The sequence below is a fragment of the Patagioenas fasciata genome, chromosome 2 (genome assembly GCF_037038585.1).
Source record: "Patagioenas fasciata isolate bPatFas1 chromosome 2, bPatFas1.hap1, whole genome shotgun sequence".
In the NCBI taxonomy this organism is placed as follows: domain Eukaryota; kingdom Metazoa; phylum Chordata; class Aves; order Columbiformes; family Columbidae; genus Patagioenas; species Patagioenas fasciata.
This window is the reverse complement of record NC_092521.1, coordinates 51063325-51086636: the sequence shown is the minus strand read 5'-3', so window position 1 is coordinate 51086636 and position 23312 is coordinate 51063325. Positions and strand designations below refer to the sequence as shown.

The following is a 23312-nucleotide window of genomic DNA, read 5'->3' as shown; positions in this document are numbered from 1 at the left end:
AGATAAGTTGGAGGGCTGATAAGTGGTTTGATACCACCTGGCCACTTTTCACACACGTGAAAGAAAAGTATTTTAGACTTTGTTTGGGAACAGTTTAAAATTTTGGAAGGTGTGGTTTGTGAAAATTAAAGCTAATGTACTGCGTGAGTCAAGGAATGTCTGTGCAAAGTACCAAGGAGAATAGCTTATGTGCTGGGTATTTTAAAATAATTTTATATTTACTGGCTAATAAAATTGCTCATGGATATTTAATAAGCAATTAAAGATAGGGAGAATTCTTCAAAGTCAGAGAAAACAAAGCTTTCTTTTTTCTTGGGTTGGGTTTACTAGGTCGTTGAAATATTGTGACCTTCGACTAATTGACTCAAGCTACTTAACTCGGACTGCATTAGAGCAAGAAGTAGGCCTGGCGTGCTGCTACGTCTCGAAGGAGGCGATTCGAGGACCTATTGTAGCTCTTGACCTTAGTGAGAAGGAGCACGAGAAGGCTAATGGGAGTGAGAACGACTCTGATGAGCTGTTGATAGACTTGGACCGACCCCAGAGCAATAGCAGCGCTGTCACTGGAACCTCAGGTCAGTTATTCTGCTGTTGTTCTGAGAAAGAAGTGTTCATTCCTGCGTCACTGGGATTTGAATGCAAACACTGGGATGTTTAGTCAAATGTGGGTTGCTGAGCTGTATCCTGCTGCAAGCTAGGCAACAAAATGTTGGTACCAGATTCTTTCCACAGTGAGCAATTTTCCTGTGTACAGCTAAAAGAGGATGGTGTTGCAGTGGGAGGATGGTTGTCATAGCTAACTGTCCCTTGGGAATTTTAGTTTTAAACTTACATTTCACATTTGTTGCTAATTTAATCTGGTGGATGCTGAAAAATATCTTAAAAATCAGAGTAGAAATAGATAGTATAAAATTTTAGGAAAAGAAAAGTGCTCTGCGACTGTGAGGAGTAGATCTTTGCCTCCTTGCCAAGAGCAGCGGAATGGCAGGGTCTTGCCCTACCTCTTCAGGCGTCTACGGAGCATCATCTCCCACCAGGCCTTCCCTTCCTTGCATTCCTCAGACACTTCTGGATCCGTCCCTTTTTTTCCCTGTGAGTTTGAGGGAATGAGACAGCTGAACTGGACCTTTACTGTATACCAGATCTTCCCATACATCAGCTAAACTTGACTGGTATGAAAGAGGGAGCATATCCCAGTTCACATTAAGGCTGCAGTGAAATGAATGCTCTGTTCCCCATAGGAAGGAGTGTCAAATTGATCTACCTATACGGTGATGTCTTATACTTGAATTTCAGAAGGTTGTACCATCAAATTCCAAATCCCAGGGCAGGAATGGTAGCTAATATATGGAGCTTAGCAGTCATTTGGGGTTGGGACACTTGTGTTTGGATTCTGAACCTGAACAGAAGAGGGCTGTTGCCTCTTGAGCAAGAGGGACAGATGGGTGTCAATGATTTATTTTAAAGTCACGAAACACTGACATAAGCCACATGATGAGCTCACCCAGCAGCACTCATTGAACAAAGTATTTGAAGGTTAAGATTGTCCCATAGATGAAGTGAGTTTATTTCTTTACATGTTTTTGTCGGCCAGTATCTCTTCATTGCCTGCTCTTTGTTTCCCCAGGTTCCCTGGCAGACAACGGTGTGAGCTCCTCGAGTGCTGCAGACAAATCTCAGAAGCAAGCACCGTCACTGAACTTCCAGACTGTGGCTCATAGCTCAGTTGATGAGGGAACTTACCCCAGTTTCACAGCCAGAGAGACCCTGAAACAAGAATGCGACTCCCTGGGTAACCAGATGGCGAGCAGCACCACTTCAAAACTATCATCATCGCTATCTTCAGTCTCTCAGACATTTCGGTGGCCTGCCCATTCGGCCAAAGACAGCAAGTCCCTCCGTGCCGCTCTGCCACGTATCGTCATCTTGTCAAAAGCTGCCTACTGCCTCCTGAGCTCGCAGAAAAGTGGGAATTTGCCTTCCTCCTCTTCCCTCCTTCCTCACGCTGATGTGTCTTGGCTGAGCTCTCTGAGGCCTCTGCTTCACAAGGACATGAGCAGCGAGGAGCAGTCCCTCTACTACAGGCAGTGGACAGCGGCCCGACAGCACCACGCGGACTTCAGCAATCAGGGTGAGACGTCTGGCACGAGGAGTTTTCACCCCAGGCGGCTGCTTTTGACAGGACCACCACAAGTAAGAGAACAGTTCCTTTCTCTTGCCTTATTAGCAGGATGAGAGGACCTATGACAAGGACTGGGGATCGTACTGTAAAGGCCCCCTAAAAGGGCTGCACGCAGCGTTGTATTTCCAGGTCAAAAATCAGTCAAATTTTAAGGTTAAATCCATGCTGGAAGGGGTAAGGAGAGGAAGGGTGATGCTGCATGTCATGTTGTAGCCCAAACAGTAGAATTGTAGAGTTGTTTGTGTTGGAAAAGGCCTTGAACATCATCGAGTCCAAGCGTTAACCGAACACTGCCAAGTCCACCACTAAACCATGTCCCGAAGCACCACAATGAAATATGTGTGGATGGCACTGGGCATACAACTGCTGTGAGTGTATCAGTGGAGAAGCTGCCAGTCTCCCTGCCTACAAAAGCAATAGTGGCCGTGGGCCAGGTTTTGCTCACAGATCAATTTTGTAATACTATTGAGCACAATGGGGAATATTTTGTCATGTTATATTTTAATGCAGAGCTAGAATGGGGCCAAAGGCGTTTATCTGAAACATATCCATCCTTCCTTCATATGAGTCTGAGTTGGGGTTTGGATTTTTTTCTGTCTCTGGCTCAGGTGGGAAAGACTGGCTCATACTTGCAGTTCCTGAGGATTCTCTTCCGCATGCTGATCCGCTTGTTGGAAGTAGATGTGTACGATGAAGAAGAGATTAATGCCAGTAAGTATTTAGTATTTGTTCTTAATATGCATATAAAGAACCTCTGTTATGTATTATTGAGCAGTGACAAATTTTTAGGCTCATGGAAAGACTAGAAATTATACTTATCACTTGTCCTGTCCATTTGTGTATAGCTAGACTTACTCTAGGTGTCTGCATATATTTAAATATAGACGGATAAAAAATTAAATTTTATACTGGGCTCAGCTGAGAACTATTAATTGTATTTTGGATTGATACATTTGGATAGCACTAAAATGAAAGTGAACACAAAACTGTAAACGGGCAACATCTGCCAATGTTACGTCTCCTTGCTCGTTTTTAAGCACTTGCTGCTTCTAAGCAGACAAGACGTTTCAGAACATTTTGTTTCTGGCCAAAATAGCACTCTTATTTATGCGTATGTATAAGTTAGATACCAGTTTTCAATAAGACTGTCTTCTGTCTGCAGTTTGCAGATCTTATGCTGAGGAAAAAGGGGAGAGGGAGCCTCTTTGGAGCCTCATTTGTCAGATCTCACAGATCCATTAACTGCTGTGGCAGCACTTTGCCTTGAGATGCACAAACCCTTTTAGAAACAAGTCCTCTTCAGGATGGTCTTTACATAACTGTGGTTTTCCAATGAAAATAACTCTGTAATGCGTGAATCTCATGACTGTTAAACTTGTGTCCTGAAAATGTAGTTGTTGTGAAACCTTTGAAGAGACTAACTTTTCTGTCTGCTCAGAAAGTGCTATTAAATTTAAAAAAAAAAAAATCTGTTCATTTGGAGCTTTTGGGGGCTGTTATTCTCTCATTATTTGAACTAAAATACCCCAGAAATGTAGGATGAAGTATCAAAACGTAAGAGAAGTTCTGCATCATGCCATCTGGCCTATTGTGATCACAGCAACATGTCACACCCCTGCCAGGAATGTGTGAAGCTCCAGCAGAAGAGCGGTTTGGGTTTGTTTGGGGTTTTTGGTTGTGGCTGTTTCGCTCCCACTCCTTCTATTGGAATGCTTTTCCAGAGCCCCAGTGCTCTGGTGATTGAAAATATTTTGTTCTCCAACCCAAAGATGTTCCTGTCCTAGTTATCAACATTCTCTTTGAGACCAAAGAAAATACTAATTTTAAATTGAAATACTCTTTCTCTTCTTTGATATTTGTTTCTTTGGTGTAGTCAGGCAGCAATCTTACCCTCTCTAAGCATTTATCTGTGTCACCTGGATCTTCTTACAGGATCCTCACAAGTGACAGGCTCTTTATTCTGCTTATCGGTTCAGCAGCTCTTGCCTGCACATTTGTTTTTAGTTTATCGTTCTGTTACACGGGTGACCAGAACAGAATGTGTATTCTGCAGCATGTTTACCCAGCCCAGCGTACAACAGCTCGTGTATTCCCCTGCCCCCACAAAAAGGCCTATGACTGGTGAACTCTGTGATTTTACTGACCTTTTCCGTTCTCCCAGTTCACTGGCACTGATACATCACTTGTTCCTTTGCAACTTGGTCATTTCCAACCAAAGTGCTCCCAACCTGCTACAGAAATACTTGTTATTAGTCTTTGATTGTACGTGTGACTTGTACTTTTTCTGTTAAATATCATCCGTCATTGAGAGCACTGAATTCTTTCTGGATGATCTTCTATTCCTTCTCCATACTGACAATGACTCTTAGAATGTGCCACCAGCAAACTTAAGCCGACTTTTTTTTTTTTGAGTTGATGACATCAGTGAAAATATTAAGCAAGATGCCCCTCTGCTGATCTTTTAATGTCATTGATAGTTTCCATCTACCTTCATGCTTACAATGTGACATGCTGCTGTCTTCTGTTTAATCAACTCTTTCAATTTATAGACTATTCACTGTCTCCATTTTCTTCATATGTATTAATAATTTGGCATATAGTATCATATCAAATACTAAAGTCCAAAAGAATAACATGCGTCGCATATCCTTTGTTCAGAGAAATAGATATATCATAGCTGTATAATGAAAGTAACAGAAGATTTATTTGGTAAACCCATGTTGGATTTTCTTACATTTTTCATTTCCTTCAACATCTTTAATTATTTCCTTCATCCTCCCTGAGTTTTGGATGTTACCAAGGTCAAAATAATGAACCTAGAGCTCCATAAGCTGCTGTGTCTCCTCTTAAATGGTGATAATATATGTGCTATGCTTACATGGAAATCAGTGTTTTGCCTCATTTCATATGCCTTTTCTTTTAGAAAACTGGCACGGAGATCATTCTTTCTCTAGTTAGAGTGTGTATCAAGCTTCTAGAGTTTAGTTTACACCTTGACTTGTAGTAAACTTTTTATTCCCTTGAAAATGTAACTGTCAAAGTGAAAAGAAAATGAAAAAAAAGGTGAGGTGATATAGCAAAGAAAATTTGTTTCACACACTTTTCTGAGGTCTACCTCAGCTTGACATTTGGCAAAGCTTATTTTATCTCATGCTTGTTGACTTTTAAGAGAAAACTTCATCCACTGGTGAGCTTTCTCCATTCCTCATGGCCTTTGTTCTTAGTGTCCTTCTTTGATGTGGTGCCTCTGAAGGCCTTGCCTTCTGGTGTTTGTATTTTGCTTGGAGTGCTGGTTACTGGTTATTTGGCAACCAAGAAGTCCAAGCCTCATTCATAGGCAACTCGCTGGTTTTCTCGGGCTGGCTGACGTACAGAGAGAGCTTTCTCAGGATTCGTCTGTATGGACAAACTAACAACCCCTCCCTTCACCGGCAGCGTGTGTTCCTTTGAGCCTGATGCAGTGCCGGTGAGGTTGGTGGCCTCTCAGCTGCTGCTGACTCATCCTGTCGGGTCAGGCTGTGTAGGGCGGGCATGTGCTTGTCTGTAGACCCAACGTTCGTTTCACCTGAATTTGCTTTTCTAAAATCAGTAACCTCAGTTATGTGCCTACTTTTGTGTGTTTTGCCATCTCATTTTAAATGGAATTGACTCATGTTCAAGCTGCAGTCCAAAGTCTTTTTCTTTGGCACTTTCTAATGTTCCTGTTACTTACACGTGATTTTCTACTTCAGACGTATCTCTCTTGGATCAAAGTAAGTAAGTTCCAGTTCATCCTTGCTGGCCACATCCCATTCTCTAACAGAAATGTGTCTTTTACTGCCTTTATCATGTACCACCATAACTTTGTACAGCCTCTTTCTCCTTGTTTTCATCCTTCTCCTTTTGGGTACTTTTGCTTCTTGTTTACCCTGTGCTCCTCATTCCACCTCAGAGAGGCCTGAGACTACACCTGCATCTTCTGCACAGATAGGACCGTTCCTTTGAGCATTTTGTGCTTAAACTGGAGTGAATTATACCTGAGCAGCTTGATGAGGAGCAGAGCAGATACATGTGACCCTCTTTTGCTTGCACACAGTTTCCAAGGAATCCATTTCTTTGACGTGGCTTTGTGTGGATTGTAATTTCAATTTTGATAATATTTATGATGTTCAAGGATGTCTGTGTGTGTGTGCGCACCTGTGTGAGTTCCCGTGCAATTATAAATCAGCAAACATCACTTAAACACCATTCAGTGGGTACCTGATACTGCTTACCTGAGCTGTATTTTTGCAGATCATACAGACAACAGTGAAATTACTCAGTCTAGCAACGACCACTGGCCAGACATTGAGATCTTCAGCAAAATGTCTTTTGACCTGAGTGTACATGACCCCAAGTACAGAACTATAAGTCCTGTATACACGGAACAACTCTCGAGAGTAAAACAAGGTAAGTAAAAGTTTTTAGGAATACTTTCTAACAAAGAACCAGTTTTTATGGGTTCAGATGAACACATGAGATCACAAGAGCCACTGGTCTCCAAAATGATACGGAAGAAACCGATTTGTGTGTTCTTTAAAATGGATACCAGAGTCACAGTCTCTGTCTTTTTAACACTCATAAAATTTTTGTTATTTCTTTTCTTTATGCACAGAAACAAGCAAAGAAACAAAATCAGAGGAACCTAAGAAAAGGGAGACTGTGTCCATGATGCTGACCAAATATGCAGCTTACAATACATTCCATCACTGTGAGCAGTGCCACCAGTATATGGACATCAATCCCACCGCACAGGTTGGTGTCAAGGTCTGAGGGTAAACTGCATCCTTGATTTTTTTTGGTGGTTTCTCCAGGAGTTCCTCTCTGGTCTGAGAACTCAAGCTTTCACCTTCCCTGAGATGGAATTAATTCTTCCATTCTCAGGGGAGATACTGAACTACAGATGCTGAAGCATCAGCTGTGTCTGCTGCATTCTGTGTGAGCAGAGTTCTCCTCTCCAGCTGCCCCTGACAAAGGGTAAATATTGTGACTATTTGCCTCAAGCCAAAGTGTCTCTCAACCTGGCCAGAGGGTTTGCAGCATCTCATGGGAGATAACTATAAAATTGAGAGAGATGCTTGTCTTACCTAAATGGCAGCCATCCACACCTGGGATGGGAGACTGGAAGGCTCCTTCTTCTTCTCGTTGTATGTAACTGTGCATGCTTCTCCACAGTAGCTTATGAGTCACTGGACAAAAATGAATATTTTTATCTGCTTAGTTAAAAAGCTGTTGACCTGTAAAACAAGTAGTTATGCTTGCAGGAGACTGGCAGTAAGATTATTCATGGTTAGTAGCTCAGATGTTATTTCTTCACCACCAGCAGTTTACTTGGAAGTTTCTTATCTCAAATCATTCTTTCCTTGCTTACTCATCTTTCCCAACAGCTTGCTATTAGGCTAACACAGCGTAGACACACTGACCTGGAAATGTACAGTGTGGGCTACTGCGGAGCAGCACCGGCAGCTCTGATTTAAACCTCATGCTTCATTGAGTATGTTGACACAAGCAAGCCCAAGGGGCACCTGTTGTTCTATCCACTCATCTTTGGGCATGTGGTCAAACATAAGGACTAGTAATAAATATAAACACATACTTGTATGGGCAAGTGCGAGTTGTGTATACAGAATTATGATAATTGAATTCAGAGAAACTACACATCAAAAGGGGAGCCACTGGATAGCAGGCATTATGAAGGCAGATTCCTCAATGCTCTAAAAGAACCTAAGTAAAACCACTTTCTTTTTTCATCTTTATTTAGGCTAATTATTTCAATTCTTTACTAAAGAATATAGAAAGATGACTGCTAAGAGTAAATTATTTGACTTTGTGCTAAGTCAGATGCTTCTGTAGGATGAAGTCTTGTCAGACACTGTGCTGGTTTGACTGAAAGTGAGTTAATTTTCTTCATGCAGTCAGAGACTTTTATTTTTCGTAGCTAGCACGGTTGTTGTTTGGATTTAGTTTGAGAACAAAAAGATAACACCCCAGGACAGAATTAATGTGTTTTTCCAAATATTTTTCAAGTGTCTTTGAGTTGGAACAAAAAGAATGCAAGAGCTTGTTGTTATATTAGTTGTTGTCTGGGAGCCAAGGTCTTTCTGAGCAATCTGCCCACAGGTGTGAGGCATTGAGGAAGTGGGGCAGAGATTGACTGACATCCAGACTGATCAATAAGAATATTCCAACCCATTAGCGTCGTGCTTCATGTTTAAGGAGAGTCGGATTTTCTGGCTAGGAGAACAGAGACGAAGACCTGATCTGTTTTGGTGGAATTCTGTTTGGGAGTTACTTTTGCCATCCTGCAGTATTGCAGAGGCCTCTGGGCCTTTCTGCGTTTTTAATCTCTTCTCTCTGGGATCAGCTGTTTGGGACCAGGCTGCTCTTTTTGCCCGGGACTGGCTGCTTGGTGTGGACAGAGCTTGTGAGGAATTGCACTGAGTAGCGTTTATTTTTTATTCTATTTTCTGTTTTAGATGTATCATTTTTTTTATTTTATTAAACTGTATTTATCTCAGTCCATGAGCTTCTCCCTTCCCTTTCGATTCTCTCCCCTATTTGGGGGTGGGGGGTGAGTGAGCAGTTATCATGGTTGTGATCACCAGCTCGCCTTAAACCGTGACAAATACGTAGGTGCTTTGTGTACACCTACACAGTTCAGCGATCACCGTGCAAACTTAAGCTCATGCAGATTCTTTACAGCCTTGTAAATGGCACGGTCTGCCTCAGTTCCCTGGCTGCCTAGCACAGTATTGCCCCAGGAAAAATACCCAACTGAGCTGCTGCTGAGGGGCCTGAAGGGCAGCACATTCTGCTATGGAGGTGCACTTGTGTGCTGCACTGCTCTTTGAATCTTCTGGAAAAAATTATTTGGACAGTTTATTTCACGGTATACATATTTTTTTCACTTATCTTTGTAAATATTGATAAATAATTTCCAGCTTGAATGGTCTTCAGAAGAGTCCACTTGGGCCAAAGATCATTACTGGTACAGAAAGCCGATTGTTTTAATAGCAAGCAAGTTACACAGCCAAGTGATGTGGCTTATGGTAGAGAAAAATGAGAATATAATAGAGTTACTGAAAGAGGATGTTTTGGTTGTTCTTCTCTGGTGCGTTCCAGTATCATGACTGCAAGAGCAGGTTGCCATCTACTCCTTATGGGTTACCCACTTGGAAATCTTACTTCCACTTTTTTCATTGTGTACAGATATCTGACTCCACTCTGCATGCATTCACCTTTTCATCCTCGATGCTGGGAGAAGAGGTTCAGCTGCATTTTATAATCCCCAAGTCCAAAGAGAATCATTTTGTCTTCAGCAAGCAGGGAAAACATCTAGAAAGCATGCGTCTCCCACTCGTCTCTGACAAGGTGTGTGTGCTGCTTTTATCCGTCGCCTAACTACAAATGCTGAATCCCATCAACTTGACGTATGTTTGCAAATCAACGGTGGTTGACTGGCTATTTTCTCTCTGTTTTCTTCTTGGTTTAAAGTTCTTTCCAGGGTTCCTGCCTGACTGTCCTTAGAACTGAAGGTTTTCGTTTCAAGAATCATCCTTTTTGCATTCCTAGTTTCGAGTTCATGTATGTCGCAATGATCAGTAATTTTAAAATCCAGTATAAACAAGAAATAAAAATCCATATGAGGAATAACCTGCATTTGCCTAATGTTTCTAAAATATCTCCTGTTCTGGCAGAATTTGAATGCAGTCAAGAGTCCTATCTTCACGCCATCGAGTGGACGTCATGAACATGGCCTCTTGAACCTCTACCATGCCATGGAAGGCATCAGCCACCTTCACCTCCTTGTAGTCAAGGAGTACGAAATGCCGCTCTACCGTAAATACTGGCCCAACCACATCATGCTGGTCCTGCCAGGCATGTTCAACAATGCTGGCGTTGGTAAGAGACCCCATCAATGCCTTGCTGTGAAGGCAGCAAAATCCATGTTGGACAAGGTGGATCATGTTGCTGTAGGAAACTTTACAGCAGCTCCTCACATTTGTGCTGTGATAATAGCAGCAATGTCTATTTAAAATAAACTGGTGTGTAAGAAATGTTGTTAGAGATGTGGAATATGTGTTTGTATCGATCACCCCCTTCCAGGTTTAACATCTGAGGTTTTATAGGCCGTATTCACTCATTTTACTCAACCCTGCGGTGTGAATGTTCATTCTATACATTTTACAAACGATTTTTCAAATTGCAACTTGTTTAGTTAGATGAAGCTAAATATTAACTGCATCTGAGCACAGGGGGCTTGAACTTTGGACTTCACTTTCATGGATGCTGACTTTTTCCTGCAAGAGCTTTGAAATGGGGCTCAGATGCTAAAACTGAAGCTTTCTTGGTTCAAGTTATGCTACTAATGCCCACAAAATCATGTTCTGCAGAGTCTTTTGAAAGGTTCAGTTTTATTGCCATCTACCTTTCAGATTTACTCGCACTGGAAAAGGGACATACTGATTTCTTTATAAAGTGAGATATGAGCATAAAGTTCATAAAGTGTAATGATTACTGATGTTCATGTAGCCTTTCTCTGGGAGGAGAGTGATAGAGTCTAATAAAGATCTCCACATGTTTTCTTTATGGTGTTTTCTCAGGTGCTGCCAGGTTTCTTATAAAGGAACTTTCCTACCACAATCTTGAACTGGAACGAAACCGCTTGGAGGAACTGGGAGTCAAGCGCCAGTGCGTGTGGCCGTTCATCGTGGTCATGGATGACTCCTGCGTCTTGTGGAACATGCACAGCGTCCATGAGCAGTCGAGGTGAGTAACCACCCAGTGCTGGGGTCCCTGCACTGATCCAGGGGAGGTTCAGGTTGTACATTAGGAAAAGGTTCTTCACCCAGAGGGTGGAGGAGCACTGGAACAGGCTTCCCAGGGGGAGGTGTCACGGCCCCAAGCCTGACAGTGTTCAAGAAGAGACTGGATAACACCCTCAGACACATGGTGTGAACTGTGGGGTTGTCCTGTGCAGGAACAGGAGTTGGACTCGATGATCCTTGTGGGTCCCTTCCAGCTAAGGACATTTGATGATCCAGCACAGACCACAGCATACCCTGTGACTTAGGCCCTTCTCTAGCATCTGATGGGGTATGAAGGACCAGACAACTAGAAAAGTTGGGCAGGTGGAGCTGCTGATAACCTACTGGAAATATTGCAAAGCAAAAGCATGGGCTTTGATGTAATAACACCAGGCTGCCTGTCCAAAGGGCCTCACCGAAGTCATTATTCACTCAGTTACTCAGGCCAGGAACTGTACATTTGGGCATTAGATATATTGTCTAACCTGAAAAAAACCCCAAACAACTCTTTCCCTCAGAGCAATAGGAAGGCTGTAGATTTATCTTTTGACCACCAACATACAGCCTCTGCTGTTGAACATTTCCACCTGGCTCTGCCTTCACATCCGTGCCCCACAGTCAGTTCCATCAACAAACCTCTGCTCACGCTTGTTCTTTGCCTAAAGCCACTCTTGCTTTTAGTGACTATTTGAGTTATTTCTTAATATGTTACTTCCCTGATTTGTTTTCATTCAGTTTGTGGTTCTCAATGAGAACAGTTTATTTTGGGAACTTTAGCTTTTCAGAAGGCATGAAGCTCCTGCTCTTCTGAGTGCTTATGCTGTCCATTATGGAGAAAATAGCCTTCCAGGAATGGAGCGTGAGGAGATTCCTTTTCCCTTTCTAAATTGCTATCTAAGACCCTATTCTGCTGAAGGGCCTGTTTTCATAGAATGACTAAATTGATGGGATAAGATTAGCTGGCGGTTGTTTAAAAAAATCTGCATTTATCTATGCATTTTCACAGCATCTAGAGTAAACACTTTAAATTGTTAATGGAATTGGACCTCTGCATACATACACACATATATATATGCAGTGTATGGTATATAAATATAATAAGCCTTGTTTGTATGATCATGTTTTGCAGCCAGTCTCTGGAGCCTGGGGGTTCCAGCAAAAATGTGTCTCTGAAGAGCGTCCTCCAACACATCGAAGCCACCCCCAAAATTGTCCATTATGCAATACTGGGTGTTCAGAAATGGAACAGCAAGCTGAATGCCAGGAAGACAAAAGCTCCGTTCTCCAGGTGCCACGTGCATGATTTTATTCTGCTCAACATAGACCTGACCCAGAATGTGCAATATGATCTGAACAGGTAGGCAATATATATATGTGTGTGGTAAAATAATATACTGTCAGATGAATAACTTTCCACTATTTCCTTCTTTTTATTCCCCTTCTCACCCAGCTCCATCTGAAAGGATTTGCAGTAAAGCATTGTTCTCATGGGGCTTTACCTCTAGTTTTCATCACAGACTGATGCAATATCCAATTTCCAGCCCCCCTGGCCAGATGTATTTAAAACAAACCCTGTCTCTGGAGCTGCAGCCTGGTCCAAGGGCATCTCACCCTGGTCTCCTGCTGCTGTTTTCAGGGATCCCATATATTTGAGTGAGGAACTGTAGCTTCTCAGTGTGGCTTCCAGAGCTCTTCATTTCACATTCTCTGGCTGGTTGAATTATGAGATGGGAATCAGCCCACGGAGTAAACAATTATCGTAAATAGCGCAAGATAAATATTACATCTCAGCTGCTTTGTCTCCTCCAGACAGGTATTTGTCAAAGCCACTTTTATCCCCTGATTCCAGTTCATCAAAAAGCATGTCATGTAGAACTGGCTTGTTTGGAAATGGAGGTTGGTCACTGCAGAGCTACTCTCAGTTCTAAAATATATCTAAAAAGAAGATCTAAAAAAAATGAAAGGATGAGGACGAAATGACTGATGGCAGTACATGATGGGGATGAGAGGGCTAGTCAGACTTGGTACGGAAAGAAACATCCAGGTGCATTGAGAAGTGAAGACTTGGTCTTCAGATGACCAGAAGTTGATTTCCAGGAACACGCTGAAGGAGCAGGGCTTCAGAGCTGTGCAGAGAATTTGCATAGGAACCGTATCAGATGGTCTCTCAAATTGTCTGCTGAGCCCGTTCCATTGCACTTCAGTAGTGGGTGTATGAATATTTGCTTGGACCCAGCAGCCACACAGCTGGTTTAGTGATCTTGTGTTTGGTGTCCAGGTATTTCTGTGAAGATGTAGATTTTAATCTGCGGACAAACAGCAGCGGCCTCCTCATCTGCCGCTTCAACAACTTCAGTGTCATGAAGAAACATATTCAGGTTGGAGGACAAAAGGACTTTGTTGTCAAGCCAAAAATCATGGTGAGTGTGGATGTACACTCTGTCATAATGAAGGGTCACACCAGGACCTGTTTCTGCTAGAAATAACAAATTCTCTAGCCCTTTAGATTTATTTAGTGCTTGTTTGACATTTGTGGGCTACTCCATGGTAGGGCTGCCACATCAGAAATAGGAAATAATATTTTGCTCATTATAAATCATTAACAATAACCCTCCTAATCCATTACAAGATGGACTTGGATTGGAAAGAGTGGAGTCTAGCCGATATCTCTGACAGAGGAAGAATTTGCAGACATGCACTATGATCAAAAGCACTGAAGTTGCACTGGACCCAGTTTCAATGATTTTAACACAGCCACTCGTTTCCAGTGTTTGCTGGTTTGTGGTGACTTTCAGTTCTCGCACTTGCTGGTGAAAAGAGACCTGAGGGAAGGCACTGAAAATTCGAACCTTCTGAAATACAAATATTTACGCAAACCAAATATTGGGGATACCAAATATATTTATAGAGAGCATGTTACACCTGTGCCAGCTTTAAATGGAAGTGTATTTTGAAGGGGTGGTTTTAATCTAGCAGTCTTAGAGTTTGTGATCCTGGTCATTTTAAACATGTCCCTTACCATTCCTCTTTCAAAAACTCCCCCCTGTATTTCAGATTAAACTGATTAAGCCCCAGGTTTTAGTATTTTGGGAGGCCATTTTCTGAATTTTCCATTTCTTGTGGTTGCAGTGGAACCTGCAGCAGTGGCCTGGCCTATGAGAAAACTCCATAGAAAACGTTTTCTGTGGCTGACACCACACAAAGAGGATGTCATTTCCTAGGCTGTCCAGGAGTAAGGCAGGATGAAGGGTGTTGTGACAGTTTGAAGTCCTTATTTTATGTCCCTTCTTCAGGCAAGCAGATACCCTGAGAAGTACTGGGCAACCACAGAACAAGTAATTAATTCGTGTGCTGTGGTGCTGTGTCAAAATCAAGTGGAGATTTTTGATTCCTTCCCCCAGCTTTCTCTCTCCTCCTGCCCTGTCGTGGTGCTAGAGAAGCTCCTGCAGAGAAGATACACTGAGTACGTGGGTTAAAAGGCGCTCCCCATGGTTTCATTGCAGGTTTCGGACAGCCTGGCACCAATAATGCCCCTTCAGTACGTCTGCGCCCCTGACAGTGAGCACACCTTGTTGGCAGCCCCGTCTCAGTTCCTCCTGGAGAAATTCCTTCAACACGCGACGTACAAACTCTTCCCAAAGGCCATCCATAACTTCAAGAACCCGGTGTTGGCCATTGACTGCTACCTGAACATCGGGCTTGAGGTACCAAATATTTGCAGGGACAATGGGTATCATTAAATGCAAATCTTCAACATCTTTCTTGTGTTGAAGAGCCCTTCTTTCATGCTCCTTCAGCATCAAGGGTAGTGTTTGAAGACTTTGGTCTCAAATAGTCAGACTCTGCTGCTGGAGCCCAAGAACCAGCTCCACTGGAAGAGCTGGCAGTGAGGTCTCCCGGCTGGCTGGGGTGGGTAGAGACCCAGAGGCCTGTGGTGGATTAATGTGATTTTTCAAAGGAATTGGGCATGTCTGTCTGATATTATATTTAATGTGAAGCAAAAGCCCAAAAGTGATGCCATTCTTGGCAGAACTAGGTGTACTACTTAGCTGTTCGTACAAAAATTATCCACAAAATCATTTAGATCACTGTCATACCCATACGGCATTTTATCGCCCATGTCTGATTTGGCCTTGCAACAAACTTGTTTTGGCTGAGAGAGTTTCTGATGTGACCCTTTCCTGGTGTCTTGCTTCACCGGTGCACAAAGCTCCTCCTTTGTAATGCAGCTCTCCTTTTAGATGCTTTTCTTTTTATGAACCTGGGTTTCTAGGGAAGCCAGGGAGCTGCAAGTATGTCTGAGATGTCTGGAGGTTGGGAGATCAGGATTTTTGAACCCATTGGTCAGTTTGAACTGGATCTGAAGCAAGGTGGAACTCCAACAAGGGGTCTGTTCTGACAAATTAGATGGGGTCAGTGACAAGATGGAGTAGAAATCCTTTGATACTGAACAGCCATCACAGCACTGAAATGCAGGAGAGCCCCAACGCTGGGAACCACCTAGTCGATGCTTGTGGTCAGCAAGAGAAGACACGTGGCAGCGCAGAGGAGTTGAAGCTTCAGCAGTTTCAATACTCGTGAAGTTGCTTACGGTGTTTGATAAATGTAGCCTCATTCGATCAAACCTAAATAATCGTAACAGTCGCTATAAGCGGGTAATTCACAGAGAAGCAGAAAATCAAGCTGAATTACACAGGGCCCTGAAAGAATGTATTGCAGACTCAGTGGCCAAATCTGAATCTACAAGTTTGTCCCCTGTGTTATTTCCTGGGGGAAGTTTGCTCAGTCCTGCGTTCCTGTCAGGCTGTCATTTCACCAGCGCCAGCTGACTCACCTGTCACCATTCAGTCATATTCCACTCCTCTTCAAGTCTTTCTTTCCCCCTTCCATTTCAGGTGGCCATCTGCTATATCAGTTCCCGCCCGCACTCGGTCAATGTCAACTGCGAAGGGGTGTTCTTCAGCGGGCTGCTGCTCTATCTCTGTGACTCCTTCGTTGGTGCGGACCTCCTCAAACGCTTCAGGTTCCTGAAAGGTAATGTCCTGGCTCTGCTGGGCATCCTGGGCGCTTTCCTGCCAAGCAACAGCATGGAGGAAAAGAGAAAGGTGGAGGAATAGCCAGCTCCATTAAACAGCTCTGTTATTTTCAGTTAGTGCTGCAGTTGTTTTCAAAAGAAATAGATGGTGTGTTTCTTTTGGGAGTGTTTAAAACTTCTGCCCGTGCAGGCAGTTGAACCTTTGATAAAGTACAGTCATTGAATTGTTTTAAACCAGCATCAAATGGAAATAGGTGCAGAAAAACAAGGATCAATGGAAATAAGTCAGTGAATGGTGCAGTCAGCAGCATGTTTATAGCGTGGATGTTACTGCTGAAGATAAATTCTACTCTAGTAATCTGTCTTTAATGGCAATAAATACTCAGTACTCTAGATCAGGGCAGCTCTTAGCTGGAGCCTGGTGGGGTCAGAACTTCATAAACCTCATAAAAATCTTCCTTCAATGTTTTGTCTGAAATAGCAGCACACAGCAGATTGCTGTAGGCATTCGGTGACACTGAAGCGCGTTACAGAGCCCCAGGGTGTCTGTGTTGGCGTGGCTGAGCCATTTCCGTCTCGCATTGAGCAAGGATGGTGCAGGTGCAGGGTGGGCAGCGGGGGTGACCCTGAGCCAAGAAGCACATTTTGGAGGTTGCTCCTGCACACACTTGTTCCCCCCCTCTCCAGCACAGGGCAGTGCAGGAAGGTGCAGCCATGCAGTGGCTGCAGTGGGGATGGTGCTGCTGTCGCCAGAGCTGATGTGGGCTTAACGTGGCCAGAGGGGCCACGTTGTTTGTTGTTTCTTGGGCCAGGGGCAGTTTCTTGACAAAAATGGGCAGTGGATGCTTGGTTAGGAGGAAGGGCCTTCATCTGCTCAGATCAGGCAGAACTTGATCAGAACTCAAATCAGAAATTGAACTTTCCATGTGCCAGGTGTGTGGGCTGGAGCATGGAACAGAGGAAGCCCTGATGGTGTCCTGCTCTCCTGCTCATTACATGACTATGTTGTCTGGTGACACCAGGTGGAAGGAAGCTGGCAAGTTTGTTAAGACAGAGAAATCAAGGATTTGGTTTGTTATTCCTCTCACAGTGCTTTGCCAAGGGGGACTTCTCAGGCTTAAGGAACTCATAGCAGATTTTCTCAAGAGTCAGACCTGTAACGGGTTTGGATTAGTAGAATTTCATCATTGACTTTGTAGAAACCTAAATGTCCCATGAAAACATAGGCTTTATTCTTTTGGCATAATTATCAGTCGTGATTTAAGGATCTTGGACTCAAGTTTGTGTTGCCTCTGCTATGGCTGATGACACTAACTCCAGTCAGGTAGTGACATCCTGTGATACAGAGCAGACCCCACACTACACTTGCTTCTCCCCGTCCATGTCTTCCTGCAAATGGACACATTTGCCTCTGTTTCAGGGCTCCAGGACTGAGCTGAGCCTGGGCTGTGGACACTTGTGGGTAAACCCTTCTAATACTTCTCTTTTCCTACCTACAGCAGAGGTTTCTTTAAAACACTTTAGGAAAATGAATGAGGGAAATAGAGTTGTTATTGTACCCTGAGAATCTAACGTGCTTTTCAATCGAAGGTGCCACCCTGTGCGTCATATGTCAAGACAGAAGCTCGTTACGGCAGACAATAGTCCGGTTGGAGCTGGAGGATGAGTGGCAGTTCCGACTTCGGGATGAGTTTCAAACTGCGAACAGTAGTGAGGACAAACCGCTCTATTTTCTCACCGGACGCCATATATGAGCTTCGCTAAGACACCGCTAACGTAGAAAAAACAAACTTTTTTCTTTTTCTTTTTTTTTTTTTTTTTAAGTACAATCACTGTGGAGCAAAGTGCAACCAATATTTATCTAGACTGCTCTAAAGGATTCCCCACAATTCTGAAGTAGGCTTTATTCCTAGAGATGAAATTACCGCATCGGTCAGGATTTAACGGATCCTGGATTCCAGGTATTTTCACATCAGTCCCAACCGCTGACACTGATCACACATCTGTAGGATCTAGAAGATGATGTGATTTGGTTGAGGAAGAATTCTCTTGATATTCAGCTGAGCTAGAGGAAGAAGCTGCTCTCTCAGCAGCTGCTGGCTTGAATGTGGTACATGAAATGCAACCCAGCACGTGGGATTTATTGAAGCTGTGTGGAGGAGAGCCCGCTGTGTCTCTTCAGCTCTGTACTGTGGTACAGGAATACTCAGGGGTTTGAAACTACAATATGACGTAGATATTTGTATTAAAAAAGAATAGTCTTGTTCTCTGTGCAGTGTTAGTTTAAAAATTGTAATTGTGTATGTATTGAAACTGTCCTTGGCAAAATTTCCACAGATGCTCAAAGTTTACTACTTAAACCTGAACAAATCAGCAGAAGCGTGGCAGGCACTGTGCACCCAGGTTCTCCTAGCAGCGCTACTTCACCAGTTGGGCACCTCCTCGACTCCAGGGACAAAGCAAAAGGTTCCTCCTAGATGCTCTCTCCTCAGTGAGAGGCCAGAATAACTTGCCAGCAACTCACCTTCACTTTCTCACTCTCGTCAGAGTTTTGAAAACCTGTGGTCTATCCTCCTTTGCATATTGAAACAGGTCCTCCTGTATGTCTGATGCCTCTGCGGTGGGCCGTATGCAACTTCTACTCTCCGTGTGCTTTTCACTCAGCCCCAGTTGGCTGCAGAGCTGAGATCAGGTCTGTCAAGTCGTACCCATACGTGAAGCGACGTACCAATGCACGTGCAGGAGGGCGGCGCTGCCTGAGCGGGATCCGAGGGAAACAGAAGGTATTTCACAGCAGCTCCGGGGGGAGCTGGGACTGCTCAGGAGAGACTCTGGCCAGCAGCAAAGACCGTTGAATGCATCGCCCAACACTGTCAGCCCTTTATTTTTTTTTTAATTAACCTCTGTAAATACTGGGTGTAGCAGCAGTCACACATTGTTCTACTTACAAGCGTGTTAATGATCCTCATTAATTTGTTCTGGAATGAACTGGGTCAAGTAGCTGTTGGTTGTCAGGGTTAAATCGTAGCAGTGGTGTCCTACTCCCGCAGTTCGCAGGGGTTACCCCGCTGAGGTTTCTGTACAAAAAAATCAATAATGACCCCTTTATTAAGAAGAAAAATTCAGCGTGTTCTTCAAAGTGATTCAGGAATGTCTAATTACTCCCAAAAAAGCAATGAAAGTAACACATCTTTCTACTTGCAGTGCATTGGAGAAGGACCTGCCAAAGCTGCATGGGTTTTTTTACACCTAGTGTTAGTTAAGCAACTTTTTTTATAATGTGAAAAGAGATGTTTACAGATGAAAAAACGTAATATATTCAATGGAGGCTAAAGGAAAATGGTTTGCATATGCCTGTGTTAATGTAGCTTAATTCTGATGCTGTACATTTAGCAAATTCCAAAAGAACAACCCATTTCTGTAAATGTGTTTTTCATTTTCCTTCAGACACAGCCTGCCTTATCTATTTTAACACTTGGAAGAAGTAGGGATATAACAGATGCTTCTTGAAGCTTTTGATACACACCTGAATGTATTCCAGTAGTTCTGGTTTTGCCAGGAGGGCTTAAGGCCAACCTTGAGTCTTAGTGTGGTGTAGAAGTTTCAGGTTATTACGTGTTCAAAAAAAAAAAAAAGAGGTTTCCTTTTTGTTTGTGTATTTGATGTTTGCACTAAGTTCTTAAAATTCCAGGTGCTGAGACTACTAGGAGGAGTTAGCGCTCTGGTGGAGCAGTGCAAAATTGTCCTGAAGGTTGAGAACGCAGTCAGGAAGTCAGCGCGTTTGTCCACCTTTACCAAACAATAATAAACCCATTTCCTTAACTCTCTGCCCTGCGGAAGCGAGGAGTTTCGGTAACACCCATGTCGGGGTGCACCAAAGCAGCTCCAGAGCTGTAGGCCTGTGGGTTCCTGGGAGGGAGACGGTTACGTGACATCTAGATTAGTGCCGTTCCATTTTAGTTTTAAGCCTCACCTTCAAGGCCGTTCTTATGAATGTATTCAACTGGCCAGCGTTACATTTTTACCTGTAGATGTTCTTGTCAAGTCACAGGTTAAATTTGAATGTAAACTAAGATTTAAAGAATCATATGCAGATGCTTTTTGCTTAACTTATGTAATTGCGTTTTGTGACTTTTGGAGGAGGGTTAAAAAAAATGTTGCTTTCCTAGTATAAAGTTTTCTTAACCAAAAACTTGGTGAATTTAGCTTCACTAGTCAGTCTACCTCATGTTATTGTTTATGAACTGAAACTGTCTGAACTTGTGGCTATGGTATGTTTATAATGTGCTTTCATTAAATTTGAATATATTAAGTTACCATTTCAGACTGCCTCTCTCTTAACCGGAGCTCTGCACAGGACACCGTTTCTTTTTCTCTTTGCACACAACAGTGCTGGCCCTGGAGAAACCCACCTGCTGCTGCTAACGTGAATCCCACCCCTTGGTTTTGGTGGAGTTTGGGCCCTGTGCTGCCTGTACTGGCCCTCTTTCAAACTGGGTACTGTGAGCTGGGAGAGCAGCTTTGTGTCAAACAGACCAGTGGGAGGAGGTACACAAGCCGTACAGACCAACTTTTACCCCCCTTAAATATAAGCAGTTCAAAAATGGGCTTTGTCTGGACCACGCTTCAGTATTGCTCAGGTGAGAACTTGGGAGCAGCAGCAGTGCCCACCAGAGGGGATCACCTTTGGAGGTTCTGTGAACCCCCACCATTTTTTTTTTGACAAAGCCCTTTGTCTGCTCACAATCCCCTTGCAAACAAATGGCAACAAGGGAACAGCCACCTCTACAGCCCAGAAGTTCCCCACTGTTCAGCTACCTCAGTTTTAAGGAGTCTGAATGATGTTTCCAGAGGTGGTTTGAGTTTTTTGCTTTAGCTCTAGACCAAGGTTAAAGACAGCACAATATAAACAAGCACAACCTTACTGTAAGTAGGTTCCAAAACTAAAACAAACTCTAAGTTTAAATGTAATCTTTCTTTCCCATCTTAAAGTAAGGTTTTAAGCTATCATTCAAGGCTCACCTAACTGTAAGCCCTGGATGAGGATGGCTTTGATCCAGAGCTACTGCAGAACTGATCCTTGGGGTGTGATGCAAATTCCTTGGCACAAAGGGAATTCTGACCCCCAAGCAGGTACAAATGCAGGGACCATGTTCTCCAGAGACTGCCATTAGCCACTAAGGAAGCATCTCACACACAAAACTACGAAATACACTAAAGACTCATTCACACTCCATATCAATACAGAGTAACTTTAAAAAAGCTATCAAGTATTTTATTTTTAATCTATCTACATTATGTACAGATCAAGAAAGGCCACAGCAGTTTTTCAACGTACAAACCCTTGAAAAGAGGAGAGATTTATGAAGGAGTGACAAGTATCAAAGCCAAGTCCACTAACAAAGGTATATACTCAGTACAGTACTTGAAGAAAAATGACGAGTACACCAGTCCTCAGGGTTTTCGTTCCACCTTTTACTCTACAACTAATCTGGGAGAGAAGTAGGGGGGTGAGTAAAAGCAGATTCCACCGCTGCTGACAGCCAGTAGGCTCCCCGACACCGAGCAGGGCGCAGAATGCACCCCAGAAGGCAGCGTACAGTCCGTGAGGGTTGTCACCCGTGACCACTGCACGCTATCACTTCTTGCCCGGACGCAATCGAGCAGGGCCTGCGACGCCATCGAGCAAGCGACCGCTCCCAGCCTCACCCAGCAGCACTGGTATATCACCACATTGGGAACTTCACCACGTACTCGTCCATGAGACCAGAGTTTTTGCATTAGTTTACAGTCCACTATGAACAATTTTCTGCTGCATGTAAACATGACTAACTAGATAAAATACAATAAAACTTTTGCAAAAGTTAATAAAATATCTTTCTTTTTAAAAAAACAAAGTTAGCCTATTACTGCATTGTTTACAATTTTAATAAAATAGTACAACCTTTTCGGTTGTTACCAGTCCTGAGTTCACTGTAATAAAAATGGCCCTGGCTTCTGCTGAAGGGTGTGCCCATTCGGTGTGTTTTGGCAGAAGCCTCCCAATAAAAACAGAGCTCCCCCCGGGAGCAGTTAAGTCTGGTGCTGCCCGTTGAGGAAGTTGTACACGAGGAACTGGCCGGTGCCGCAGTACTGTGTTGCAAAGAGCTTTCCATCGGGAGTGGGGTCAGAGAAAGCGATTTCTTCTTTACTTAGGTATGAGCCATAGATGAAGTTGCTCCTGTTTAAAAATTAAAATAAAAAAATAAATAGAATTACCCTCAAGCAATAATGCAAGGATATTTATGCTACTAAGCCGCAAAGCATTAATTAAGTGGCACAGACACTGAAAAGAAGCAGCTCTGTAAGGAGGAGATGATGACTGTATATGAAGTATCACCTTCCAAAGGGCAAAAAGAATCACTTGCTCTGGAAGGGTTTTGTAGCGTTTTGGTATTTTAGAAGAATGCTCACATAGAGCAATTACTTTGAGTTGCATCAAGTGTTCAATTTCAGAGTTCAAAACAAGACTTCAATTCATTCCAACCATTTCTTCATAGAAAATAGACTGCTAGGACAATGACTGCAATCACTAGGAATGAAAACACAGGCTACAAACAAGTTAGGGTGTTTACAGAGGGGCTGAAAGGACCTGATGAACTTCGAAGTTCCTGGTTCAAAAATAAAGCAAAAACATTTGACACTCAGATGACAGCACATCTTGGATTAATTTGGAACATCTAAGAACACGGCTGTAAGGCATAATTCAAAAGTTATACGCTTTCAGTGGTAGGTATTTGAAAAGGAAGATTCCATTTGCCTAACATCTTCATGAAAATATTTTACGTATGTTTTATTCTGATTTGAAGAAAGAGGAGAGAATCAAGGGATACCATTGCACTTTTCTGGATGGCTATGTGAGCAAATTTAGCAAACTGATCTCAGGCTTTAAGACATCAATCGCGGGAAGGAGGAGGCAATGGTTCTCCTTGGAAACAGAAGCAGCTCCCATTGAAATTAGGTTTTTAAATTCTTATAAAATAAACATACGTTCACTTGCAGAGCAAGTGTCAACTTCAATCACACTGACATGTTCATTACATCATCAGGAAAAGACAATACGAACAAAGTCCTTTTTAATTATGACCGACTTTTATTCTCTTCTCTTTAGTGTATTTAGGAAGACGATTTTCAAGATTCTTGAGACTGTCTGACCAGGTTTTTGTGACTTCAGGTCAGCTGTGAAAGCTCCAGTGAAACAGGGCAGACATTCTTAAAATGGACTCAAACA

The 23312-nt window shown here is 43.1% G+C and overlaps 2 protein-coding genes across 11 annotated transcripts in view; one reads left to right on the top strand and one right to left on the bottom strand.

Annotated features, from left to right (window-relative positions):
• The window catches only part of GREB1L (GREB1 like retinoic acid receptor coactivator), a 142116-nt gene extending 121755 nt beyond the window's left edge, over positions 1-20361 (top strand). For 8 of the 9 annotated variants that reach the window (XM_071804204.1, XM_071804202.1, XM_071804203.1 and 5 more), the window contains 13 exons: positions 331-575; positions 1628-2193; positions 2791-2893; positions 6455-6610; positions 6816-6955; positions 9410-9571; positions 9898-10102; positions 10804-10969; positions 12137-12364; positions 13286-13427; positions 14511-14711; positions 15903-16041; positions 17633-20361. In XM_071804204.1, coding sequence (XP_071660305.1) covers positions 331-575; positions 1628-2193; positions 2791-2893; positions 6455-6610; positions 6816-6955; positions 9410-9571; positions 9898-10102; positions 10804-10969; positions 12137-12364; positions 13286-13427; positions 14511-14711; positions 15903-16041; positions 17633-17796 — 2617 coding nt within the window. In that variant the 3' untranslated portion in view covers positions 17797-20361. The remainder of the gene's footprint in view (positions 1-330; positions 576-1627; positions 2194-2790; positions 2894-6454; positions 6611-6815; positions 6956-9409; positions 9572-9897; positions 10103-10803; positions 10970-12136; positions 12365-13285; positions 13428-14510; positions 14712-15902; positions 16042-17632) is intronic. The other variant, XR_011737454.1, reaches the window with a different exon arrangement.
• A 930-nt stretch (positions 20362-21291) lies between these two features.
• ESCO1 (establishment of sister chromatid cohesion N-acetyltransferase 1) overlaps positions 21292-23312 on the bottom strand; it is a 33693-nt gene continuing 31672 nt past the window's right edge. For both annotated transcript variants that reach the window (XM_065832693.2, XM_065832694.2), the window contains exon 12: positions 21292-22262. In XM_065832693.2, coding sequence (XP_065688765.1) covers positions 22115-22262 — 148 coding nt within the window. In that variant the 3' untranslated portion in view covers positions 21292-22114. The remainder of the gene's footprint in view (positions 22263-23312) is intronic.